This window comes from Lontra canadensis, unplaced genomic scaffold, assembly GCF_010015895.1.
Source record: "Lontra canadensis isolate GAN:19392208 unplaced genomic scaffold, GSC_riverotter_1.0 scaffold66, whole genome shotgun sequence".
NCBI lineage: Eukaryota > Metazoa > Chordata > Mammalia > Carnivora > Mustelidae > Lontra > Lontra canadensis.
The window spans coordinates 2,243,010-2,265,250 of record NW_022631060.1 but is presented as its reverse complement, the minus strand read 5'-3'; the positions used below and the strand labels follow the sequence as shown (position 1 = coordinate 2,265,250).

Here is a 22,241-nt window from a genome sequence, read left to right as displayed (position 1 = left end):
TTTCTTTATTTCCCAGAGACAGGGAGAGGCAGAGGGAGAAGCAGGATCTCCACTAAGCAAGAAGCCCAGTGAGGGCTCACGACCCTGGGATCATGACCTGAGTGGAAGGCAGACGCTTACCCGACGGAGCCACTCAGGTGCTGAACACATATAAATTTAATGAGAAATGCTCTCCATGGGGTGTTTTTGTGTGGCTCAGTCAATTGAGTGCCAGCCTTCGGCTCAGGTCATGATCCCAGAGTCTTGGGCTTGAATCCCACATCCGGCTCCCTATTCAGTAGAGAGCCTGCTTCTCCAGTCCCCTCTGCTGTTCACTCTGCTTGTGCTCTCTGGGTTTCCATAGTTAGCCTTTTTGGATGAAAGCTTTTGTTTTGGTTCAGTAAATAAAATAAAGTGTTGGGGGCACCTGGGTGGCTCAGTGGGTTAAAGCCTCTGCTTTCAGCTCAGGTGGTGATCCCAGGGTCCTGGGATCGAGCCCCACATCGGGCTCTCTGTTCCACGGAGAGACTGCTTCCTTCTCTCTCTCTCTGCCTGCCTCTCTGCCTATTTGTAATCTCTGTCTGTCAAATAAATAAATAAAATCTTAAAAAAAAAAAAAAAAGAAGTGTTGAGCAAATTTTAAGCGTTCAACTCAATGACTCGCTGCTAGGATTAACATTAGAAAAAGGACCCTGGCCTGAGAGCCAGAGGTTTTGGGTTCATTTCCTTATTCCTTATATTAGTATATAAGAAAAAAAAAAGAAATGTATTGGCTCACCTAGCCTGGAAGACTAGCCAGACAGGTCACAGAATTAACCAGCTCCAGAAAGCATGGCTTCTGGAGGCAGCAATTCAACATCTCTGCTCTACTTTCCCCGTTGCCCAGATTCTCTCTCACTGTAGAAAGATCTCCAGGTGACAGAAAACTCGGCTGTGCCTGCAAGCAACCCTAGCAGAAAGAACGCTCCCCCACCCCCTGCTTCCATGAATTAATCCCAGGGAACGACTCTCATGGGCTGGAGGTCACATGTCCAACCCTTGGGCCAATGACTGCTGTCAGGGGAATGAGTCAGTTGGCCGGGCCTAGGTCACAGATCCAGCCCTGGACCTAGACTGTAGAGAGCAGGCTGTGTTCCTTCCTGTGGGGAGTCACGAATCAAAAGCAACCATAGGGGTGCCTGGGTGGCTCAGTGGGTTAAAGCCTCTGCCTTCGGCTTGGGTCATGATCCCAGGGTCCTGGGGTCCTGGGATCAAGCCCCGCATGGGGCTCTCTGCTTAGCGGGGAGCCTGCTTTCTCCTCTCTCTCTCTCTGCCTGCCTCTCTGCCTACTTGTGATCTCTGTCAAATAAATAAATAAAATCTTAAAAAAAAAAAAAAAGCAACCATAGTGCATGTTAGTATTTCTAGCCCATCAATTCCTTGCAGGCTGCTGGGTCTCATGGCTGTTCTGAACCACAGTTTCCTCATTGATAAAATGGAGATTTCTGTCTGATCTGCCTCATTTTATTTCATTTTATTTATTTATTCTTTCTTTCTTTCTTTCTTTCTTTCTTTCTTTCTTTCAATAATGAGGCTTAGGGCAACCCTCTCGGGTCCCCTCCCTCCTCAGGAGCTTTGTACTATCACCTTGCTATTGCTCAATAAACATTGCTTTGCAGTGTTTGGCAATGGTAGGCAGCAAAGCCCTCAGAAATACATACATACATACATACATACATCAACTAATTAAAATAAAAAATAATGAGGGTCAGAGGACATATGGCGTATAAAAATGCCATACACCTATTATCTTAGTGAACAGTATCAGTCAGGCCAAACTACTTGAACCAAGCTCACTGGATAACAATTTATTAACTTGTGGTGAGAGTCATAACTGTTTTTTAAAACATTCAATAATTTCGACAACCAAAAATGGTAGGATTATGTGACCTTATGTGACCATCTGGGGACTCCATGTAAGAAACAGAGTTATTACCAAAGGCATTGTCTTTAGGGGAATACCAGAGATACGGTGTCTTGAGTAAAACTTCCATCGTAAAAGCCTAGACTCCTAGAGCCGGAAGGCACCTGGCTTCTTCACCTTAGACAAGGAATCTTGAGGCTGGAGTCGTTGACCTGATGACCAACATTACACAGCAGTACATGAGTAGAGGACAGGGTCCGAGGTCTTTCAAACACCAGTCTTTATCTTTTCTATTCTACCATTGCCTCCCTTCCTGGCAACATCCTATTGGAACTTGATGGATTCTTGTCTAACTCGGAAAGGCATTTAGAATAGAATTTGACTGTAGTCAGGTATCACCATTATTGGGATAGATGGTGAAGGACTGGGAGACTCCTGGGAGAGACCAGGCTTGTCATGCTTCATTCCTATACGTGAGAAGCTCACAGAATTGGTGGGGAGGCAGCTGGTCTGAGAGCAGTTCCTTTCCTGTTCTACAGACAACAGCTGTGGCAAAACCGAAGAACACATAGTAAGTTCTCGATACATAGACTTTGATGACAAACTATCTCAAAATAAAAAGGGCCTTAAAATGTTCTTTATCATTTGATCTCCTAATTGCACAGAAGTTATCCTGATGCCGATAATATAAAAGAATATGTTTGGTTTTTAAACAAAAGTTCATCACTGGCATATTTATACAAGCCACAACTTCTAAATTAATGTCCAACAATAGGGAAAAGACTATATATTAGGGTGTATGCATATGATGGCTTGCTACACTGACGCAAACAATCTTGTCATCATGACTCTAAGCTTAGTCTTTCTCTTTGATTTTATTTTATTTTGTTTTTTAAGATTTTATTTATTTGACAGAGAGAGAGAGAGACAGCAACAGAAGCAGCAGAGGGAGAGGGAGAAGCAGGCTCCCTGCTGAGCAGGAGCCCGATGCGGGGCTCGATCCCAGGAACCTGGAACCATGACCTGAGCTGAAGCCAAATGCTTCACCGACTGAGCCACCCAGACACCCCAAAATAGAGATCCTTTGTACTGTAAAGCATGGCATTAAAAGACTAGCAAAAAGCTGACCTGGATGCCCAGGGGCAGTGTAGACCAATTCCTTGGGGGGAATCTGAAGCTCTGGGACCTACCTTTTAGACCTGCCTTCTCCCATTTCACAAAGGCAAGCCAGAGGGCCTATGAGGAAGAAGGCACTCCAGACAAGGAAGGACAACCCCGCTGACCCCGCCACGTCTTTTCTGAACCGGGATGGCCTTATATCAAACACATTCATTGAACCTACCATTTAGGAACTAAAGTTATAATTAGGTCTAGGGCTACATTCCAGATCCAGATCTATTTTTCTATGTGTGACTGCAGCTCTTTGGATCTCAGTAGCCTTACCTATTAAAGAGTGGGTTTAATGTATCTATCTGTCAGGTGCTTATACTCTAGACAGTCACAAGATCCATTTAGAAAATTCCACGAGTTCATCCTCTGTGGGTCCCTGGCCCCCCAACCCCACTCCCATGTTCTTAGAATGCGGTAAACTGAAAGAATATTCTTTCTAGACATCCCTGTGCCTCTAATAAAAGTGTGATCTCGGGGCACCCGGGTGGCTCAGTGGGTTAAGCCTCTGCCTTCGGCTCAGATCATGATCTCAGGGTCCTGGGATTGAGCCCCACATCGGGTTCTCTGCTCAGCGGGGAGCCTGCTTCCCCCTTTCTCTGTCTCTGCCTGCCTCTCTGCCTACTTGTGATCTCTGTCTGTCAAATAAATAAATAAAATCTTTAAAAAAAAAAAGATTTATTTATTTGACTCAGAGAGAGAGATCTGACCTCTGAGCAGAGAGCCCGATGTGGGGCTCGACAGCCAAGCACAGCTGACACACTTTCTCCTCTACTTGTTGACTTTGTGAAGGATTCAGTCCATTGTCTATGACATCTGTGACTCTTGACAAAACATGGCAAAATCTGAACACACACCTTAGGCGGTTCCAATGGCCTTTCGCAGTCATGTTACTGAAACATGGTCTGATGAGAACTGGCCTTAGGGCCTTCAGCTGATTTTTCTATTTCCTTAGTCATGTTAGCCTGAATGGTTAGAGGAGTACTCCCAAGTCCCAATCTGGAAATACACATGTGATTCATTTCCTGGATAAAGCAAGTTAATGGGATCAGCAGAGGCCGGGAGGCAAAGGATTTGTCCAGTTAGCCCCTGAGTCAGGCCTGGGAATGGATTTTTTACAATCTCCATGGCCTTGTATGTAGGAGTAGGAGGACAGGGAAACGAGAGGGCAATAGGGTATCCACCTGCTGGTTTATATGCCTGCTAACCTGTTACTTTTTTTCAGGCTAAGACAACCAGTTATTTCAACAAATATACGTATTGATTCCACACAGAACCCCAAACTAGGGTACTTTGAATATACCAGGTAGCCTGAAACAGAATTCATAGTCCCTGCCCCGGATTAGAATCTAGTTAAAGAAGTAGCCAAAATACAGGACACTGACATCAGAACACTTGCAAAGGAAAGAAACACGAAGGCAAATCTAGATCATACAAACTTCTTAATGTTGAGAATTAGGAAAAGGAGCAATTTGCATCTATCCTCTTGACTGCTAATCCCTAATTTGTCTTTCTTCTCCAGTGGCCTTAAACTAGGCATGATCCGGATGATACTGGACTTTGTATTCCCAGTGCCTATTCAAATAACTGACAAAGAGCAGATACTCCACAAATGTTAACGAAACACGTGATGAATGGTTTTAGGAAGGTGGGTTTCATCAAAGAATCACCCTAAAAGTGGCATTTTAAAACAATAAACGTTTTTTTTTCTGAAGGCAAAAGTAATACTTGCTCATAATAAAAAAATATATAAAGTATTAAAGAAAATATCAATGACTTTGTTCCACTCATCCAGAAATAGTTACTATTATCATTTCCTACTAGTCTTTTTCTAGAGTGATGATTATCTCCTCAGTAAGTAAAATTTCATCGCATTACTTTTAATGTCTGCTTAATATTCCACTGACAGGCATATAGGTGGTTGCCATTTTTTGCTGTCATAAATACTGCTTCAATGGATATTTTTTGGTTATAAATATTTCTCCCCAAAAGATTTCCTTAAAGCAGAATCTGATCTATAAATATAGAGAGCAAACTGGTAATGGCCAGAGGGGAGGAGGCTGGGGATGGGGGATAAAATGGGTGAGGGCAACTGAGTAGACAGGCTTCCAGTTATGGAATGAATAAGTCATAGGAATAAAAGACACAGCATAAGGGAAAAATTCCCTTTGGCTATATCCTGAAACATGAAATTATTGGAAATATTTTTAAGGTTCTAAATAAAGTTGCCAAACTAGTTCTCCAGAAAGTTTCATCAATTTACATTCCCACTAGAAGTATATGAGACTTCACTACAGGAATAATGGTTATAACAGGTCTTCCTTCTTCTTCAATGAGATTAAGCAACTTTACAGAAAAACAAAGAATGTTGAATTATGAAATGTTTTCACCTTTGGCAGATTCTTCTCCTCTGTTGTTTAATACCCATTGGATTGTTACACAACTTTAATTAGTGAGTATATACTACTCTGGGTTCTGCTCTTTTCACTGCGAAGTACTTTCTACCTATAAACATAGTTCACATCATGGTCATTTTTTTAAAGATTTTATTTATTTATTCAACAGAGAGGGAAAGAGAGAGAGATCACAGGTAGGCAGAGAGGCAGGCAGAGAGAGTGGGGGAAGCAGGCTCCCTCTAAGCAGAGAGCCCGATGTGGGGCTCGACCCAAAGACCCCTATATCATGACCTGAGCCAAAGGCAGAGGCTCAACCCACTGAGCCACCCAGGCGCTCTGTAATTCCTCATTGTGCCGATATATCCCAGTGAGCCTGAGGGTTTTCTTTTCTTTTTCTTTTTTTTTTTTTTAAGATTTTATTCATTTATTTGACAGAGAGAGAGAGATCACAAGCAGGCAGAGAGGCAGGCAGAGAAAGGGCGGGGGGGGGGGGGAAAGAGCAGGATCCCTGCTGAGCAGAGAGCCAGATTCAGGGATCGATCCCAGGACCCTGAGATCATGACCTGAGCGGAAGGCAGAGGCTTAACCCACTGAGCCACCCAGGTGCCCCATGAGGGTTTTCTTACTGTCGGGATTTGTAGCTGTTTCCAATCTTTACTACTAAATTAGCAATAAACACCTTCATAGTTTCCCACTCCTCACTTTCCCAAGAGCGAAATTACTTGATCGAAGAGTACAAATCACTATATACCTCTGGTTACAAACTGCCAAGCTGCTGGGCAAGATTTGTTTTATAAAAAGGAAAACTGATGAACAGAGGGGCAGCTGTCTATCATTCTAGAACAAGGTACAGGGCCCCAGAATTTTAACCAGAAGCCAGGACATCTGAGTTTCCTCACAGGCACTTGGGAAGTCCCTTCCCCGGAAACTCAGTTCTCTTATCTATAAAATGAGATATTTGGATTGAATGGATTAAGGTCCTTTTCTACCAGAAATCCAATCATACTTTTCCCTGACTCCTGGAAGCTCAGTGCATGGGACAAGGCTCTGCTTCCTTTCTCTTGGCTGCAGACTCCCATCAGAGACCCAAATACTAGTGTCCTCAGAGGACAGACAGCAGAGCCTAGGGATTCAAAGTGCAGGCTCGTTTGAATTTCTGCCCTGCCACTTGCTAGCTGTGTGACAAACCACATGAGGTCTCCCGTGTCTGTAAGGTTAATACTAGCTTCTACCTCAGTGGGTTGTTTTGAGAATTACATGAAGTCTTGTTTGTAAGACACTAACAGTGCCTGGCACATAGTAAGTGATTTATAGGGTGCTTGTTGAATAAATAAGAGAAAATTTAGCAGTAAACTCTGGGTCTCTCCATACTGCAACATGGAGAATTTAGCAGTAAACTCTGGCTGCTTCCTCACTCCTTCCTAAAGCCCAGAGGTCTGAGCCCTAAATCCCTCTACTTAAAAGGGATTTTAGGAAGGTGGGTTTAATCAAAGAATCATCCTACAGTGGCATTTTAAAACAATAAACATTTTTTTCCTGAAGGCAAAGACATGCTCATAATAAAAATTTCAGAAAGTATTAAAGAAAAATATAAATGACCTTGTTCCATGGCTCCTCCTATGGCTCTGGGGTGCCTCCAGGACAAAGTAGGGATGCCTTCGCTTGAAGACCCAGGTACTCCACACACAAACTCCCTGAAGTCAGGAGAGGCTGAAGACATCCTTTTATTTAAGGATCCCAGTTAATTCAGAACATTCCAAAAATTAAAACAAAAAAGGTAAACAGAGGTACAAAAATTGTGGGGGCATTTTCAACGTTATTTTGGGCAAAATAAAGCATTAACATGCCCCAAACCCAATTAACCATAATTATAACCGCCAAGGGTTCTCACACTGTTGTTTCCCGGCCCACAACCAGGAGCGCCTTGGTGGTTTAACAGATGGACTAGCAAGGGCGCCCCAGGGGCCTACGGACCAGTCCTCTGGGGCAACCTCTACAGCCCCTCCCCACCCCACCCAGCCACCCACGCGCCGCAAAGACTGTGATCCAGCCCGCCGGGCCCCCGGGAGCCATAGCCGCGAGTCGGGAAACTGAACCCCGCGGCGAAAACCCCACTGAGCCCGCGAGCGGGCGCGCCCGCCCTCGTCCTCCCCAGCAGGCCCGGCGGGAAGGCGGGGGCTCGTTCCCCGCGCCACGCGGCTCGACCAATGGGAGCGCGCGCAGCAGGGCTCCGTGGTCCGCGCCGCGGGTGCTGAAAACCCGGCGCGCGCAGGCGGGTCGGATCCCCGCGCACGCGAAGCCGACGCGTGCTACTGCACGGGCCTGCAGCGCGCGCCTGACCGCCCCTGCCCCGATGGACTCTGAGACCCCTACCCAGGCGCCGGCCCAGCGCTACTTCACGTGGGACGAGGTGGCGCAGCACTCCGGGCACGAGAAGGAGCGGTGGCTCGTGATCGACCGGAAGGTGTACAACATCAGCGAGTTCTCCCGCCGGCACCCCGGGGGCTCCCGGGTCATCAGCCACTACGCGGGACAGGATGCAACGGTGAGCGCTGCCAGACCGCGACACGGGAGTGGACGGGGCCGGGCGGCTGCCGCCGGAGGTCCAGTGCGCGAGGCAGGAAGTTTGGCACCCAGGGACGAACTCACAACTCATTCGGGGAAGAGCCAGCAGGCGCCCAGCATACCCGTTGCCCACGACTTAGCACGGGATGCAAGGGCAGGAGAATAGCCGTGGAAACAGGCCAGAATCAGGACAGTGGGGATGGAGGCCGGCAACCTGCCCACACAAAGGACTGCGCCGCCCGCGCGCGTGCGTTCGGTCTCTGGCCGCGTCCTTGGTCGCCAGACGTAGGCAGACCCCAGAGCAGGACAAGCAGGGAGGAAAGGCAGCATGCAGGGAACCGGGGACGGCGGCGCGGCTGAGGCCGAGGGAGGAGAGGGGTCAGTGGCAGGAAGAGGGAGTCTCGACCTGTCTCGGTGGGTGGGAAGGAAGAGCAGCGGGCGCCTAGGCGGCGCGTGCCTGCTTGCGAAGGGAGGCGGGAGAGGGAAGCGTTCTCGGGGACGGGGCCGAGGCGGGAAGCCGCCAGGTGCCGGCTGCGGTGGGAAGCCCCGTACAGGGTGAAGGAGGAGCCTCACCGCCCGGAGAGGACTAACCACTGCTGGTGCACAGTGGGTCAGGGAGCGGCGCGCAGAAGGTGGGAGAGCCTACGTCAGCTTACACTTAAGAGAAAACCCGAATCACGGTGGAAGGTCACTCGGCCGCAGGCCAGCGGGGTCTCCAGCTATTCGCCGCAGCGGACAGCTGTTTGCACTCCCGGGCTGTGGTTCGCATCCTTTCTGGCCTCACTATGGGGGTCAGGGCGCCATCCAGACCCAGTCTTGCTCTTCCCTTTCTAGACCACCTGCTCTCGGACGTAAGGCAACTGGCTCCTCCTGCCGTGGTTGGAGAGCAGGCGATCACCTCGTGGGACCCTGTAGAGACTTTGCTCCGCCGCGTCCCCTCCCCCTACATCGTTCCCCAGCCCAGCGGCATGACCATTTCCGCTGTCCCTACCCTCTGCCTTTGCAATCCGGGAGGGTGCCTGGGCCCACAAGAGTCACCGTATGTCGCAACGGAGCATAGACGTATTGGCCTGAGGGCCCGCAAACCTCCCTGCGAGGCGGCCGGGCGGGGGCGGGGGGCGGGCAACGCCAGAGCTTATAGTGATCACCCCGAGTGACCGACCACTCGGAAGCCGGGACTGCCGAGTGGAGCGAGGACTTGGGCTAACGCATGCGCAAATGAGGGATGCACCGACGCGGGGTCCTCACACCGTGTGATTTGGGGCCGGGGCTGGGGCCGGCCGCAACGGGGATAGCGATTGGTCCAGATGTGTGGTGCCACCGGCCGCCGGCTCCGCCCCGGCTCCCGTCTCTAGTGCAGCCTACGCGTTTCTAAGGCCTGGGGCCGCCTGACCTAGCCCACCTCACAGAACCAAAATGAGCCACTCTGGGGCAGGGGGTGGTCAGAGTCTTAGGGGAAATAATGGAACCCTACAAGGTACAGCGGCAGAGAGAAAGAGGAGAAATGCAGAAAGTCCCAGTTAGGAGGTAGGGAGTCTTCCTAATCACATCTTATGAAGAACTCTGGCTCAGAGAAGGTCTGTTAAAAGTCCCATAGGTAAAAACAGAAGTCTAGCCCCACCCACCCCTTTTAGTTATTTCTCACCTAGATCTTAAAATCTTGTGCAAAAGCTGTTCATAGACTCTCCTAGAGGACGGGACAGCCCAGAGAGGTCTTTCTGTGGTCCCCCTACCCACACTTCCTATTCCTTGCTGTGGTGCCCTTTTCACTAGAACACATGTTGGGTGTTCCTGAGCTGTGCACACCAGGGAAAGATCTTAAGCACCCTCAAAAGACAGCTGACTGGAGGGAAGTGCTGTCTCTTTGAACCTGGATACAGCCTCCTTGCTAAATTAGGAGGATGGCCTCTGGCGTGAGCCCTCCAGGATCCCGGGGAGCCCCGGGCCGGCTTCCTAACCGCTGTGTCTTCTCCTGTCTTTGCAGGATCCCTTTGTGGCATTCCACATCAACAAAGGCCTTGTGAGGAAGTATATGAACTCTCTCCTGATTGGAGAACTGTCTCCAGAGCAGCCCAGCTTTGAGCCCACTAAAAATGTGAGACTCTGCTGTTTGGAGACACTTTGGTTATTGAAGGGTAGCGGGGAAAAGGGAGGCCTAGATAAGGTCACAGTTGATCACAGTCTGTAGTGTTGTTTTGTTTTGTTTTTTTAAGATTTATTTTATTTGAGAGAGAGAGAGCAGGAGTGGGATGAGAGGCAGAAAGAGGAGATTCCCCACTGAGCAGGGAGCCTGATGCAGGGCCCGATCCTGGGACTCAGGAACCATGACCTGAGCTGAAGGCGGACGCTTAATCTCCTGAGCCACCCAGGCACCCCCACAGTCAGCAGTTCTTGTGAAATTTTGAGGTACCTGCTTCTCCCAGTCACTGGGACATAGGTCTAAGGGAGCAGGGCTTTGAAATGCGTGGCTCTCCCAAGGCTACCACCACTACCCTCATCAAGACCCATCAAACACTTAACTCCGTATCTGATGTAACCCCATATAACCCGCACACATTTACAGATGAGAAAAACTGGGGCTCAGGGAGGGTGAGCCATGCGGCCAAGAATCACAGTGTGAGTAAATGGAGGAGCAGGGATCTGAAGCAAGTCTTTAACTACAAAGACCACGCGCTCTTAGACCTGACCCCACAGCACCTGTCCTCTTTCCTCAGTGTCCTGGTAGCTTTACCTAGGATTATGGACTTGCCATAGCTATCTGGGGGTAGGAGGTGCTGGAGCCAAAGAGACCCCTTGTCTCCAGCGGTGCTGGGTTACAGCTGGAAAGAATAACAGCCCCTCCCTCTCTACTCTTCCGCAGAAAGAGCTGATTGATGAGTTCCGAGAGCTACGGTCCACAGTGGAGCGGATGGGGCTCATGAAGGCCAACCATGTCTTCTTCCTGTTGTACCTCTTGCACATCGTGCTGCTGGATGTAGCTGCCTGGCTCACTCTTTGGGTCTTTGGGACATCCCTGGTGCCCTTCCTCCTCTGTGCAGTGCTGCTCAGCGTAGTTCAAGTGAGAGCTCTTGGCTCGTCAAGAGCACAGCTGTGCTCAGCATCCTTGGGGAAAGGAAGCTCCTTGTGTGCCTCAGAAGGCCAAGGAGCCCAGCTCTGTGACCAGAGCAGCTGAGGATGTGGGGGAGAGTTAGTGCACAAAGACGTCTTATCATCTGTGTCTTTTATTCATTCCTTGGCCACATGTGCGCCCTCGTTTTGCTCACCCAAGGGTAGCCCAAGTGTGCCAAGAATCAAAATTCTGATTTTTCAAAAAGCTTGGCTTTTTCCTCACTACTACATTGCCCAACACACTCATAAAACTTGGGCCCTAATTATCAGAACCCATTTGCCAAGCCTGCCACTCGCCTCTGAGTTTGTCACTCTGTCCTTTTTTGTAGTCTGGGTATTCACTCCATCATAAGTCCTAGAACTCCAGAGAGTTCTATGGGAACTCTTCTAGGGAACTGAAGAATAGGGAAAGTTATATAGTTACAGGAAAGCATGAGTTAGTGGCAGAGCTAGAGTTAGGACCCAGGCTTCCTGACTCCTTTCCCGACATGCTCGAGGTACTGTGGCAATCGCAGGGCTAAGGCGGACAAAGGAAGGGGATGAGGTAGAGGAACCACTAAGGTCTTTGAGAGGGAGCCTGGGCTAGTGGGCTGCTCTCAGCGCTAATCTTTCTCACTCAGACCCAGGCCGGCTGGCTACAGCATGACTTTGGGCACCTGTCTGTCTTCAGCACCTCTACCTGGAACCACCTGCTACATCATTTCGTGATTGGCCACCTGAAGGTCAATGGGCTAGGGAGGGGCTGTTGAAACTCCAGTCAATGAAGGGTTACCTTGGGGGGATGGGGGAATGCTAGGCATTCATACTCCTGTCCCTGCTGTCCTGTAGGGGGCCCCTGCCAGTTGGTGGAACCACATGCACTTCCAGCACCACGCCAAGCCCAACTGTTTTGGCAAAGACCCGGACATCAGCATGCACCCCTTCTTCTTTGCCCTGGGAAAGATCCTGTCTGTGGAGGTGAGCAGAAATATCAGTGGGAAGGTCTTGGGAGAATGGCAGCCAGCCAGAAGAGAGGGCTCTGGGGAAATGCTCACAATGCTGTCGGTGGGGGTGAGACGCTGTGGCCAGGCTGGCTTCCAGGCATTTGTGAGAAGCAGCAGGCAGTAAATAAGCCGCCCAGGACAGGGTCATCTGTCCTCCCTGGTGAGTACAAGCCAACGGTTATTGCATAAAGGCACCTCACGCTGCAAAGGATCCAAACGATGATCAGATTACTGTGCAAACCTCTTGCCAGTCGAATGGGTGGTCCTCCTTGGGGATGCTTTTTAGGCACTCCTATCCAGGGTAGTCACCCCCACCCCTCTACCCCTGCCCCTTGCAACTTTGATATCCTACTGTGTGCAGTCTTCCCCATCAAGGGCTGGACCCACCGTCTTACTCTTCTTTGACGCCCAGTGCCTGGAACATTCATTCACTCGGTAATTCTTCCCACCCATCTGACCCCAGCCCGACTTGCAGGGCGGTCAGTGTCGGGTCTGAGTTATCCTCTGGGGTTATGAGCAAAAACTGCAGTGCAGCTACTTAAGGAAGAATGCCTGAGGGTAGAGAGCTGGAGAGCTTTCGATGAACAGAAGGCAACAGGAGGCTTTGAATGGCCAGCAGAGTTGTTGGTAAAGTTACTTTAAAAGCCTTTGCACACAGGCTCTAGGCTGCGGTCCGAGTCCCACCAGGTTCCGCTCCCCCACTGTATGAGACTTCGGTGTGCCTAGAATTCAGCCGTTCAGGACTGCTCCATTCCAGGCACGAGTGAGTGCAGGGTCGGCTGGCTGTCCTCCCCCTCTGGCCAGGAGAAGGACTCTGTGGAAAGGCTTTTACAGCATTGGCTGTCCTGGCACCAGGAGCCCCCTATTTGAGGTTTATGCCCCACCTGTCCATAATGTCCTAATGGTCCTACCTTCTAAGCAAGGACTTGGTTTGTACACGTCCGACACTGTGTTATGGTCAACAAGTGCAAGGCTGGTCAGCCAGCCCTGGGCCCACCTGTGTAGGGAATTTGTTAGAGCATCAGCTCTTGGTAGCACTTCTACTGTCACTCTACAGGGTTTAAAAAAAAAAAAAAAAGTGGGAATTTAAGTGGAAGAGAACCTTCTCACACTACTGCCTTTATTGCTTCTGGGTACTAAGGTTTTCAAGAAACTCCCATTTGCAGACACTAAATATATAAAGTGATGTAGGATCAACAGACATTTTTCTGTCTGGTTCTGAGCCTGAGGATGAGCTGCCTATTAGTAAGTGCCTTGGCTGCAGGCTGCCTGGCCTTTGCTTCGGCCCCTCCCGATGCTGATCCCCAGGCTGGCCCCAGGGCATCCAGTGCCTCCCGAGTGCCTCCCGAGTCTCTGGGGGAACAAGAATACGCAGGGGACACCTCACCCTAAGCACAAACTTTCTGGCTCTGTCCGAGAGTTGAAACACGACAGGGCAGTTATAAGGATCATAACAGCATCTGACTGACTGTCAAGGAGGCAGCAGGGGACAGGACTCCCTTCCATAACCGTTCCAAAACAGGCCAGTGTTCTTCCCACTCACCCCCACAAACAAGACAGGGGCTCCTCTTCTAGTTTTCCCCTTAGGGGATGGGGTGAACCTCACCCCAACATCCAGATTATCAGCAAGCCTTGTTAATACTGTCTCCAAAACACACCAAGTGCACTGACTTCTCCCAGCTCCACGGCTTCCCATCTCCCCCCTGTCCATTTTGGAGCCTGATTCCTGTTCCAGCCTCTTCACTGCTCTCCCTGAAACTCTACCTCCCCCCTACAGTTCATTCTCGGCTCCCACAGGCAGAGTGAGCCCTTCGAAGTGCAAAGCCAATAATGCTACAGCTGTCGAAAGCCCTCCAGTGGCTTCCCATCACTACGGGAATAAAACCCAGGCTCGTTACCAAGGTCTTCCCAGGGCTTTCTAAGGTCCACTGGGAAGTGGCCTTCCCTCGTTTTCCAGCCTTACCAGCCCTTCTCCCCTGTTGCTTACTGTTTGCAGCCACACTGCCCCTCTTGTCCCTTAAACCTCCCATGCTTTTGTGCTAGCTGTTCCTCCTGCATTGAATGGTCTTGCCCTGAATTTCTGCTTTGCCGGCCCCTTATCATTCAGGTGTCAGTTCCGATAGCAGCACCTCAGAGGCACCCTATCTGACCAGCGGAGCCAGGACGCTGCTCCCTCACTTTGTCCTGTCTTCCTGTTTGTACTCTGTAATTACCTTGAGTTCTGTTCACACGCTGGTCACCAGCTTCCTCTCCTCAAATCACAAGCTCCATGAGAGTAAGAACATTGGTGGTGTTCACCTCTGTATCTTCAGCACTAGAATAGGGCCTGGAACAAAATAGGTGCTCAGTACATACTTGTTGCATTCAATCACTTAATACAGAGAGAATGCTTCATCTAGCCCAAGGGCCTTGCACAGAAGAAAGAGGAGCTGGCATTGCACTCGGGAGTACGGGGCCTCCTGTGCTCTGGGTCATCCGGTTGCCAGAACTTACTGGAACAAGAGGGGCAGAAGGAGCCATCAAGTGAGACAGCAGAGCTTTGCTGTCGTGATTTTGTGCGCCCATGCTAGGCGTTCAGGCTGACTGACTTGACTGTACCAGCTCGTTTCTACAGTAGCTAGGCTTGCAAGAAATCACTACCTTTTGGGAAAAGCCTTGCCGGAACCTTCAGATTGTCAAGTTCTGTTCCTTTCCACAAATATTTGCCAAACTTGGCTTAGCAATCAAGGGATTTTATAAAGTTCACATTGTAGTCAAGAGACCACAAGAGGGTCTGGATGGATGGATGTAGAAGGAATACTGGCCTGTGTAGGGTTATAAATGGTTGTCTATGATCAGCTCAGTTGGCCGAGTGTCCAACTCTTGATTTTGGGTCAGGTCATGATCTCAGGGTCCTGGGATCAAGCCCCCAGTCAGGCTCTGTGCTCGGTGGGGAGTCTGCTTGGGATTCTCTCCCTGTCCCCGCTCCCTGCTCACTCTCTAAAATAAGTAAACAAATCTTTTAAAAAAAAAAAAAAAAAAGAAAGAAGTACTAGATGGGGAAAGCGGGAGGATGTAGAGAGGCCTGGAAACCTTATGACGTAAGTCTCTTTCAATGAACACGAGGTGTCCTGAGGACCTGCAGACTGCTGTGCTCGTGCCTCGTGTGGGCAGCGGCCACGGAGCTGTAGGCCATGGTGGGTGCACCTGGCCCATCCCAGCCAGGGCCTCCCTGCACTGGGCTCTGGGGCAAGGCCCGGCCTGCTGGAGCAGTCGAACAGCAGCCACAAGCTCACCCTGGAGTAGGCCAAACTCCTGAGTAGGAAAGAGCCAGGCTCACAGCGGGAGGGGAATGGGGTAACTGGTCTGCGGGTACTGATTTCTTTGCGCTTTTCCTCACAGCTTGGGAAGCAGAAGAGAAAGTACATGCCATACAACCACCAGCACAAGTACTTCTTCCTGAGTGAGTGCTTCTTCCTGAGTGCGCATCCGGCACAGGGGACTCTCGGGATGGGGTTGCTGAAGGGATGTGAGGAAGAAATGACTTTCTGAAGGATTATGGTATTTCCAGTAAAGACTGGAGGAAGCACCCTGTCTCTGACTGGGTTCCTCTCTGCATGAGAGCAGATTATCATTTCAGTTGAGCAAAGTTTCCAGGCTAATGTTGGGTCAAGACTCATGTGTAGCCAGGGCCAAGGAGTTCTTCCACGGGAACACTGTGTGGTCCGGGGCAGCCATCTTGAGTAAACCTTAGACCCTGAGAAACAGACTTGGGCCGAGACTCCAAGACTCCGTGGAGCAGTCCAGTACCCAGGGGGATAAAGGCAGACATGGCTGTGGGAGGACTGGCCTCAAAAAGGAAGTGGAGAGGCTGCTAGAGCTGAAAAGGAGGACATTTCTGTGGTTGTCTTAAGCTCTCTCTCTGAAGAATGCTCTATATTCCTTGCTTTTAGCAATAGGTTGTTTTTTGTGTTTTTTTTAAGATTATTTATTTATTTATTTGACAGGCAGAGATCACAAGTAGGCAGAGAGGCAGGCAGAGAGAGAGGAGGAAGCAGGCTCCCTGCCCAGCAGAGAGCCCGATGCGGGACTTGATCCCAGGACCCTGGGATCATGACCTGAGCCAAAGGCAGAGGCTTTAACCCACTGAGCCACCCAGGCGCCCCTATTCCTTGCTTTTAAAAGTCTTCATCATGCCTAAAATTTGAGTTTTCTATTTCCCATAAAAATTCAAATTTTTAAAGGAAGGGAAAGGAGGATTCCACTGATCCCATTTTAGTTCAAAGGAATTTATCCTAACTGCCTGGAGAAAGGGGGACGGGGTAGAAGGGTAGAGCAGAAAAGTCTGGAAGAATTTTAGAATCCGTGGCCCATCAGGAGAGAGGAGCCGTAGGTGAGCACGGTCCTGCGGGGGTTATAGGGAGCGTGAGGACCCCGCAGAGAAGGGATACAGAAAAGGAAATGGCACAGCATTAGTAGGGGACCCCTTCTTTGACTCCCAGCGTTCTGAGAAGCCCGGCTGCCCCTTCCTAGGCCTGCCCTCCAGGGCTTCGGGTTGAGCGGTGCTGGCTCATTTTCCTAGTCCAAAGAAGTAAGCTTTCAGCCCATGAAGCCTCAGCAGGGCCCCCTGCTCCCCTCCCTTCACCTGCTCGGCAGAGCAGCGGGGAAGACAGGGCGGGTGAGCGCGAGGACAGGCAGCAGGGCGGGTTCTGTGCAAGGAGTTTCCCCAGCTGCCTTGTTCCCCTGGAAGAGAATGTCACTCCCACCTTCACTCTCCTGGCATCCTCTTGGGAGGTCTTGCCTTCTTCAGACTTGCATTCATGCCCACCTTCCGGGCCTGCTGGTTGCAGTGGAGTCAAGAAAGCCAAGGCAAAAAAAAAAAAAAAAAAAAAAAAGAAAGCCAAGGCAGCTGGAAGGGGCTGCAGGAAGAGGTGGCGGGGGCAGCCCCAGGCCAGAGGCTACCCCTCCTGCGCGGAACTGCCCTCATGCTGCTCACACCCCCTCCCTGTCTCCATTTCCTCCCCAGTTGGGCCCCCAGCCTTGCTGCCTCTCTACTTCCAGTGGTATATTTTCTATTTTGTTATCCAGCGGAAGAAGTGGGTGGTGAGTATCCATGGCCCCCAAGTTCCACATCCTTTGTGGGGGTGGGGGTTCTCCAGAGGAAAGCTCATGGAAATGTACTCCAGGCCTAATTTAGAACAAAGTTAATAGAACCGAACACAGACCTTCCTTGTCTCTAGGTGGATGACGTGGACTCAGCAGACAGCTTAACTCCCAAACCCCTATTTTTTTTTTTTTTTTTTTTTAAGATTTTAGTCATTCATTCATGAGAGAGAGAGAAAGAGAGAGAGCATGCACAGGCAGGGGAAAGGGCAGAGGGAGAGGGAGATTATCTCTGAAGTAGATTTGGTGCTAAGCACAGAACACCAGGCTCAGGCCCATGACCCTGAGATCATGAGCTGGGCAGAAACCAAGAGTCGGGTACTCAGCTGACTGAGCCCCCCAGGCACAGCCCACGCAACCCCATGGCCTGTTTCATTCATCTGGTACCTTCTGAGGTTCTTGTGCTTGGTATAAAGCCAGGAGCCAGGCTTTCAGGTGGGGAAGAGGTAAATGCAGAAGGTTCTGGGATTCTAAAATGGCCCTGCCCGCTCCTGGCTAGATGAGAGGCATCAGAAAAGGCTTCGCGAAGTCACTTCTGTAGCTGGCCTTGGAAGGTAGGCAGAGGTGGGGTGGGGGGGAGGATGGACTCTGAGCAGAGAAGCTGGGAAGTGAGGGGCAGTTTTGGCCACTTGGGCGTGTTGTGGACTCATGTCAGGGGAGAGCTGTGATGCCGAAGGAGTGCTGGAGCAGGGCGCTGGCACAGACCGGGCCGCCATCCGGGGAGACTGATTTGGCATCTTGATGAAGGGATAAAGAACGTTGACAGGCTGGGAGGAGCTGGAGGCCGGGAGAGCCCGGAGGCCTTGGCACCTGGGAAGGAAACAGGCAAGGAGGACTGGGGGCCACCGCAAAGAATGGAAGGAAGGCGTGGCGGCACGAGATATTGCAGGACTGGGTAGATGAAGAGAAGCCGCCAGTGACAGCGTTCCAGTCTGGGTCCCTGGCAGAGGGGCTGTACCAGGCAAACGGGTGAAACAAAAGGGAGAGGAGGAAGTGCTTTGTGCCAGTCATCGCGCTGTCTGCCTCTCGATGCAGGACTTGGCCTGGATGGTCACCTTCTACGCCCGCTTCTTCCTGACCTACGGCCCGTTGCTGGGACTGAAAGGCATTCTGGGCCTTTTCTTCATGGTCAGGTACTATTTGCTGGGGAAGGAGCCATGACAAAGCAAAGCCGATCTGTGGGAGAAACGAGTCTGGTCTGGGGGCTGCGCTGGGGCTTTAGGCACCAGGGGTGTCTCGGGTGTTGGCTTGGGAAGATGGCCAGGCCAGAGCTGTTACCTGAGGGAAAAGAAGTCTAACTTGTACCGTCTTTGTCTGTGTGCCCTACCCACCAGGTTCCTGGAAAGCCACTGGTTTGTGTGGGTCACACAGATGAACCACATCCCCATGCACATTGATCACGACCGGAACATGGACTGGGTCTCCATCCAGGTAAGGGACGGTCACTTGGAAGACCTGGGGATGACATAACTCATGAAAAGGGTGGGTGGGCCCCGATGCAGGCAAGGGGCTGGGGCAGTTAACAACAAAAGTCCCCAAACAGCACTGCCTCATTGGCTGGAAGCTTCACTCCCACCACCATGTGGCGTGACCAGGGACGGTCCCACACTCCCTCCTCTCAGCCAGCTTTGCCTGGAGAAGGTTGCGTTGGCCTTTTCATCTGGTACCCAGAGCCACACTCTCCCCTGCCCTCTTCCTCCAGCTCCGTGCAACATGTAATGTCCACAAGTCTGCCTTCAATGACTGGTTCAGTGGCCATCTCAACTTCCAGATAGAGCACCAGTAAGTAGGGAGACCTGAGAAGCAGGGTCCTTGGGAGGGTCCCTGTGGGGAAAGTGGGGAGGTTGAAAGAGTGGAATAAAGCCACTGACTGTCCCGTTCTCCCTGAAGTCTTTTCCCCACAATGCCTCGACACAATTACCATAAAGTGGCTCCCCTGGTGCAGTCCCTGTGTGCCAAGCATGGCATAGAGTACCAGTCCAAGCCCCTGCTCTCAGCCTTCGCCGACATTATCTAGTGAGTACCTGAGCCTGGGAAGATGGCTGGTAGGGTGGAAAGAGGGCAGGCAATGGGGTGGGTGATGTGTGGGGTGGGAGCAACAGGCAGGTTTCCCAGTCTTCTGGAATGGACGCCACCAAGACAAAGGCAGGATGCTCTGTTGGTCCTGTGGCCAAGGCAAGCCTTTGTTCCCAATGCCATGGCCCAAGCTACTTCTCAGAAGCAAAGGGGAGGAAAGGGGCCATATGCCATGGATATCGGCCTCCATTCCCCTGTAAGAGCCTCACTACTCCATGTTTTAGGGTGGTTTGTTTGGCTTTCGGCCCTGGCTCTGCTCTCTTTCACCTCCTGCTCCCATCTTGCCCCCACAGCTCACTGAAGGAGTCTGGGCAGCTCTGGCTAGATGCCTATCTTCACCAGTAAAACAGCTGCTCCATCTGGAAGAGATGCCTGTCTTCAATGATAATACCAGCCCATCTGGGAGATGATTTTTCTGGCACCAAGGCAGAGGGGAGCTTGAGGGAAAATGCCACTATAATTATAATATTCAGAGGGGGTGGGTTTGAGGAGATAAAGGCTCAACTCAAACCCCTCCCCCTTATCTTCCAGGCACAGACGTAAGACCCAAAGACATGCATGGCCCCTGGAGGGAGGGGTGGAGCTATTGGGGCAGAGATGTAAGTTTCCTTTCCTTTTTCTAGTTTGCCAGAAACTGATGCTTGGTGAGCAAAGAGGGAGTCGGGGTGTTGGAAGAATAGGGGGGACCTACCAAGCCCAAAAATCAGTAAGAGATTTAGCATTAAAAATTCCAGCCAGGAAAGGGGTGAGCCCATCTCACTGGTCCGCTTCTCAGTGCCTTCCCCACCCGCTACTGTCTGAGAAAACAGAGCCTCTGAACCTTCTGAGCAAGACTTATATTTGAGGCCTGGTGTAGTGCTCTGCCTGGGAGGCTCAGCTCACTCTACAGCTAGGTGGGACCTAGGTCTGCCTCAGGCTCCTGGAGAAGCAATTTTCCCACTTTTAGAAGCAGGCAGAGCAAAGCCGGGACTGTGTTGCTGGAGACCTCTGACTGTGAAGGCTCCTGGCATTACTGATTTTTGAGCTTATGTTCCACCCGGGGAGCATTAGGTCCTAGGTCTTGCCAAAATAGCAAGGAGAGTTACTGGTCATTCAAAATCCCCTCCACCTTGGGATCACCTCTTATAATCACCACCCAAGGAGCAACACACTTCTAGGATGGAGAGTCTACTTCTTGATTCTTATCCACAAACAACCAAACAGACGGGACAACTTCATCTCCTCCCTAGAAACAAGTGGAGGTTCCCAGTGGTTTCCCTTTGTCTTCCTACCTGTAAGTCCAAGTTGAATAAAGTAGTCAGCACAAGTGACCCCATTGGGAGACCCTAAGTTATCAGTCAGGAGGAAAACACAAAATTCAGTCCTAAAGAATATAGGGGTTGCTAAGAAATTTTCTAAATTTCTTAATTAGAAATGAAGAAGCAATTTCTTTTTAATGTCTTAGAAATTTCTCAGAAGAAGCAATGTATTGCTTCTGAGTAGGAACAGTGAATTAAATATAATCCCTTCACAGTCCTAAACCAGAGATAGGAAGATAAAAACAGTTTGTGAACTATGAACTCTTCAAGCGTCTTCTCAGCTGGACACCAGGTAGGAATTTAAAATAATCTCTTAAAAAGCCTCCCCGCCTAATACTGAAATACAGTTTTTTACAAAATCTTGTTCTTAAAAGGTAACGATTTAACCCGTGTCTAAAGCAAACAAACAAAAGAACGTGCCCAATAGTCTTTGCCTTAAGCCCCAGGGCTTGTCCTCTGCATTCACAGCCTCTGCTCCGCCCCACGACCACAGCTTTCCCCTGTAGGTGAGGCCGTGATTTAGTGATTGACCGGTTGCACAGCACCTACTCTAAGCATATTGCTCATTTTGGATCCGGAAAGGAGGAAACTCAAACTAGAAGGAAAAAGCAGAGCCATAGTTTAGTTGAGCCTGCGTTTAGTTGTGGGAGAGAACAAAGGTCATCTGAAAGTGAGCTGCAGTGGGGTTAGAACATCCCCGTGGAAAGGCGGCAGGGATGACTTTAACGGTTTGTCAAAACACAGATTAAAGAGCCAACACGAGGGCAGGACAGGTTGCAGAAGAGTTTAGCTCTTCTCCATTTGCACAGGACTTGGTTTGAAAAACCTGGATAGAAAGACTAGAAGCAGGACTGAGAAGTTCTACTTTCATTGGCTTCCTCCCACCAGAACAGGTGCTGGTCCTGCCCCATCCCTCTGGCCCCTACTCCCCCAGGTTTAGGGAGTCCTGTCACCAGCCTGTCCAGCCACCTGGCTGCCAGTCGGAGCAAGCCCAGCACGGCTTACTGAGCCAAGCCCAGGTCCTCAACGCGTTTCAACCACCGTGGCCTTCTCTCCTTAACCTAGTGTGGTCTCACACGGCCACAGAGGAACACACCAGCGACAAAAAGCCTCAGACTGTTTTAACAGTGTGATGAGTGATCTCAAATCCAAGCAATGACATGAGAAAACAAGCTTAAAGAGGACAAGTCACCTCCGGTCACAGATTGTGGCAAAACTAACATCTGAACTCAGTGTTTTAGAATTCCAACCTACATGTTTATCTTTGTTATTCTCATCTTCCCACCACATTCCTGGAAGCACTTTCTTTAACTGGCCCCCACATCTGCATTCTTTTTGTGTGTGCTAATTTTGTTACCACATCCAAATGAGGTAAAGCTGAAAAATAAAGTTAATTTTGACCAAATGAAGGCTATTCTAATCACTTGTCGTAATCCACGGTTTTCTTCTGCGCATGTCAATGGGACTCCCTGTGCCTGTTGCTGTAAGTTACTACCTACCTCTATGGCTGGAACTTTCTGACCAGGAGTTCCCAAACGGAATCTCCTTTGCACGAGGGCTTTGGGCAGAGGAGCAGCAGGACCCTCCGAAGGGACACCAAGGCACAGGTAGGCCATGGCAAGGA

General features: G+C 50.3%; 1 protein-coding gene across 4 annotated transcripts; it reads left to right on the top strand.

Moving 5' to 3' along the window:
- Positions 1–7,678: 7,678 nt before the first annotated feature.
- On the top strand, positions 7,679–21,131 carry FADS1 (fatty acid desaturase 1). 4 transcript variants are annotated; one of them, XM_032879204.1, is made up of 12 exons: positions 7,679–7,990; positions 9,995–10,105; positions 10,871–11,068; positions 11,739–11,840; positions 11,947–12,075; positions 15,483–15,543; positions 17,107–17,183; positions 18,279–18,376; positions 18,578–18,674; positions 18,946–19,025; positions 19,134–19,259; positions 19,613–21,131. In XM_032879204.1, the coding sequence occupies exons 1-12, from the start codon at positions 7,799–7,801 to the stop codon at positions 19,662–19,664; spliced, it is 1,323 nt and encodes a 440-aa protein (XP_032735095.1). In that variant the 5' UTR covers positions 7,679–7,798; the 3' UTR covers positions 19,665–21,131. The 4 variants fall into 4 exon arrangements, with proteins under 4 accessions (XP_032735095.1, XP_032735092.1, XP_032735094.1 ...); XM_032879201.1 differs by lacking the exon at positions 7,679–7,990 and adding an exon at positions 8,182–8,257; XM_032879203.1 differs by lacking the exon at positions 7,679–7,990 and adding an exon at positions 8,277–8,388.
- Positions 21,132–22,241: the final 1,110 nt, after the last annotated feature.

Excerpts from the sequence above, each read along its gene's own strand:
- FADS1 (XM_032879204.1), top strand. The coding sequence starts at position 7,799 with ATGGACTCTGAGACCCCTACCCAGGCGCCGGCCCAGCGCTACTTCACG. Across the intron at positions 18,675-18,945 it reads TGGACTGGGTCTCCATCCAG|CTCCGTGCAACATGTAATGT; the intron begins GTAAGGGACGGT and ends CTCTTCCTCCAG. Across the intron at positions 19,026-19,133 it reads AACTTCCAGATAGAGCACCA|TCTTTTCCCCACAATGCCTC; the intron begins GTAAGTAGGGAG and ends TTCTCCCTGAAG.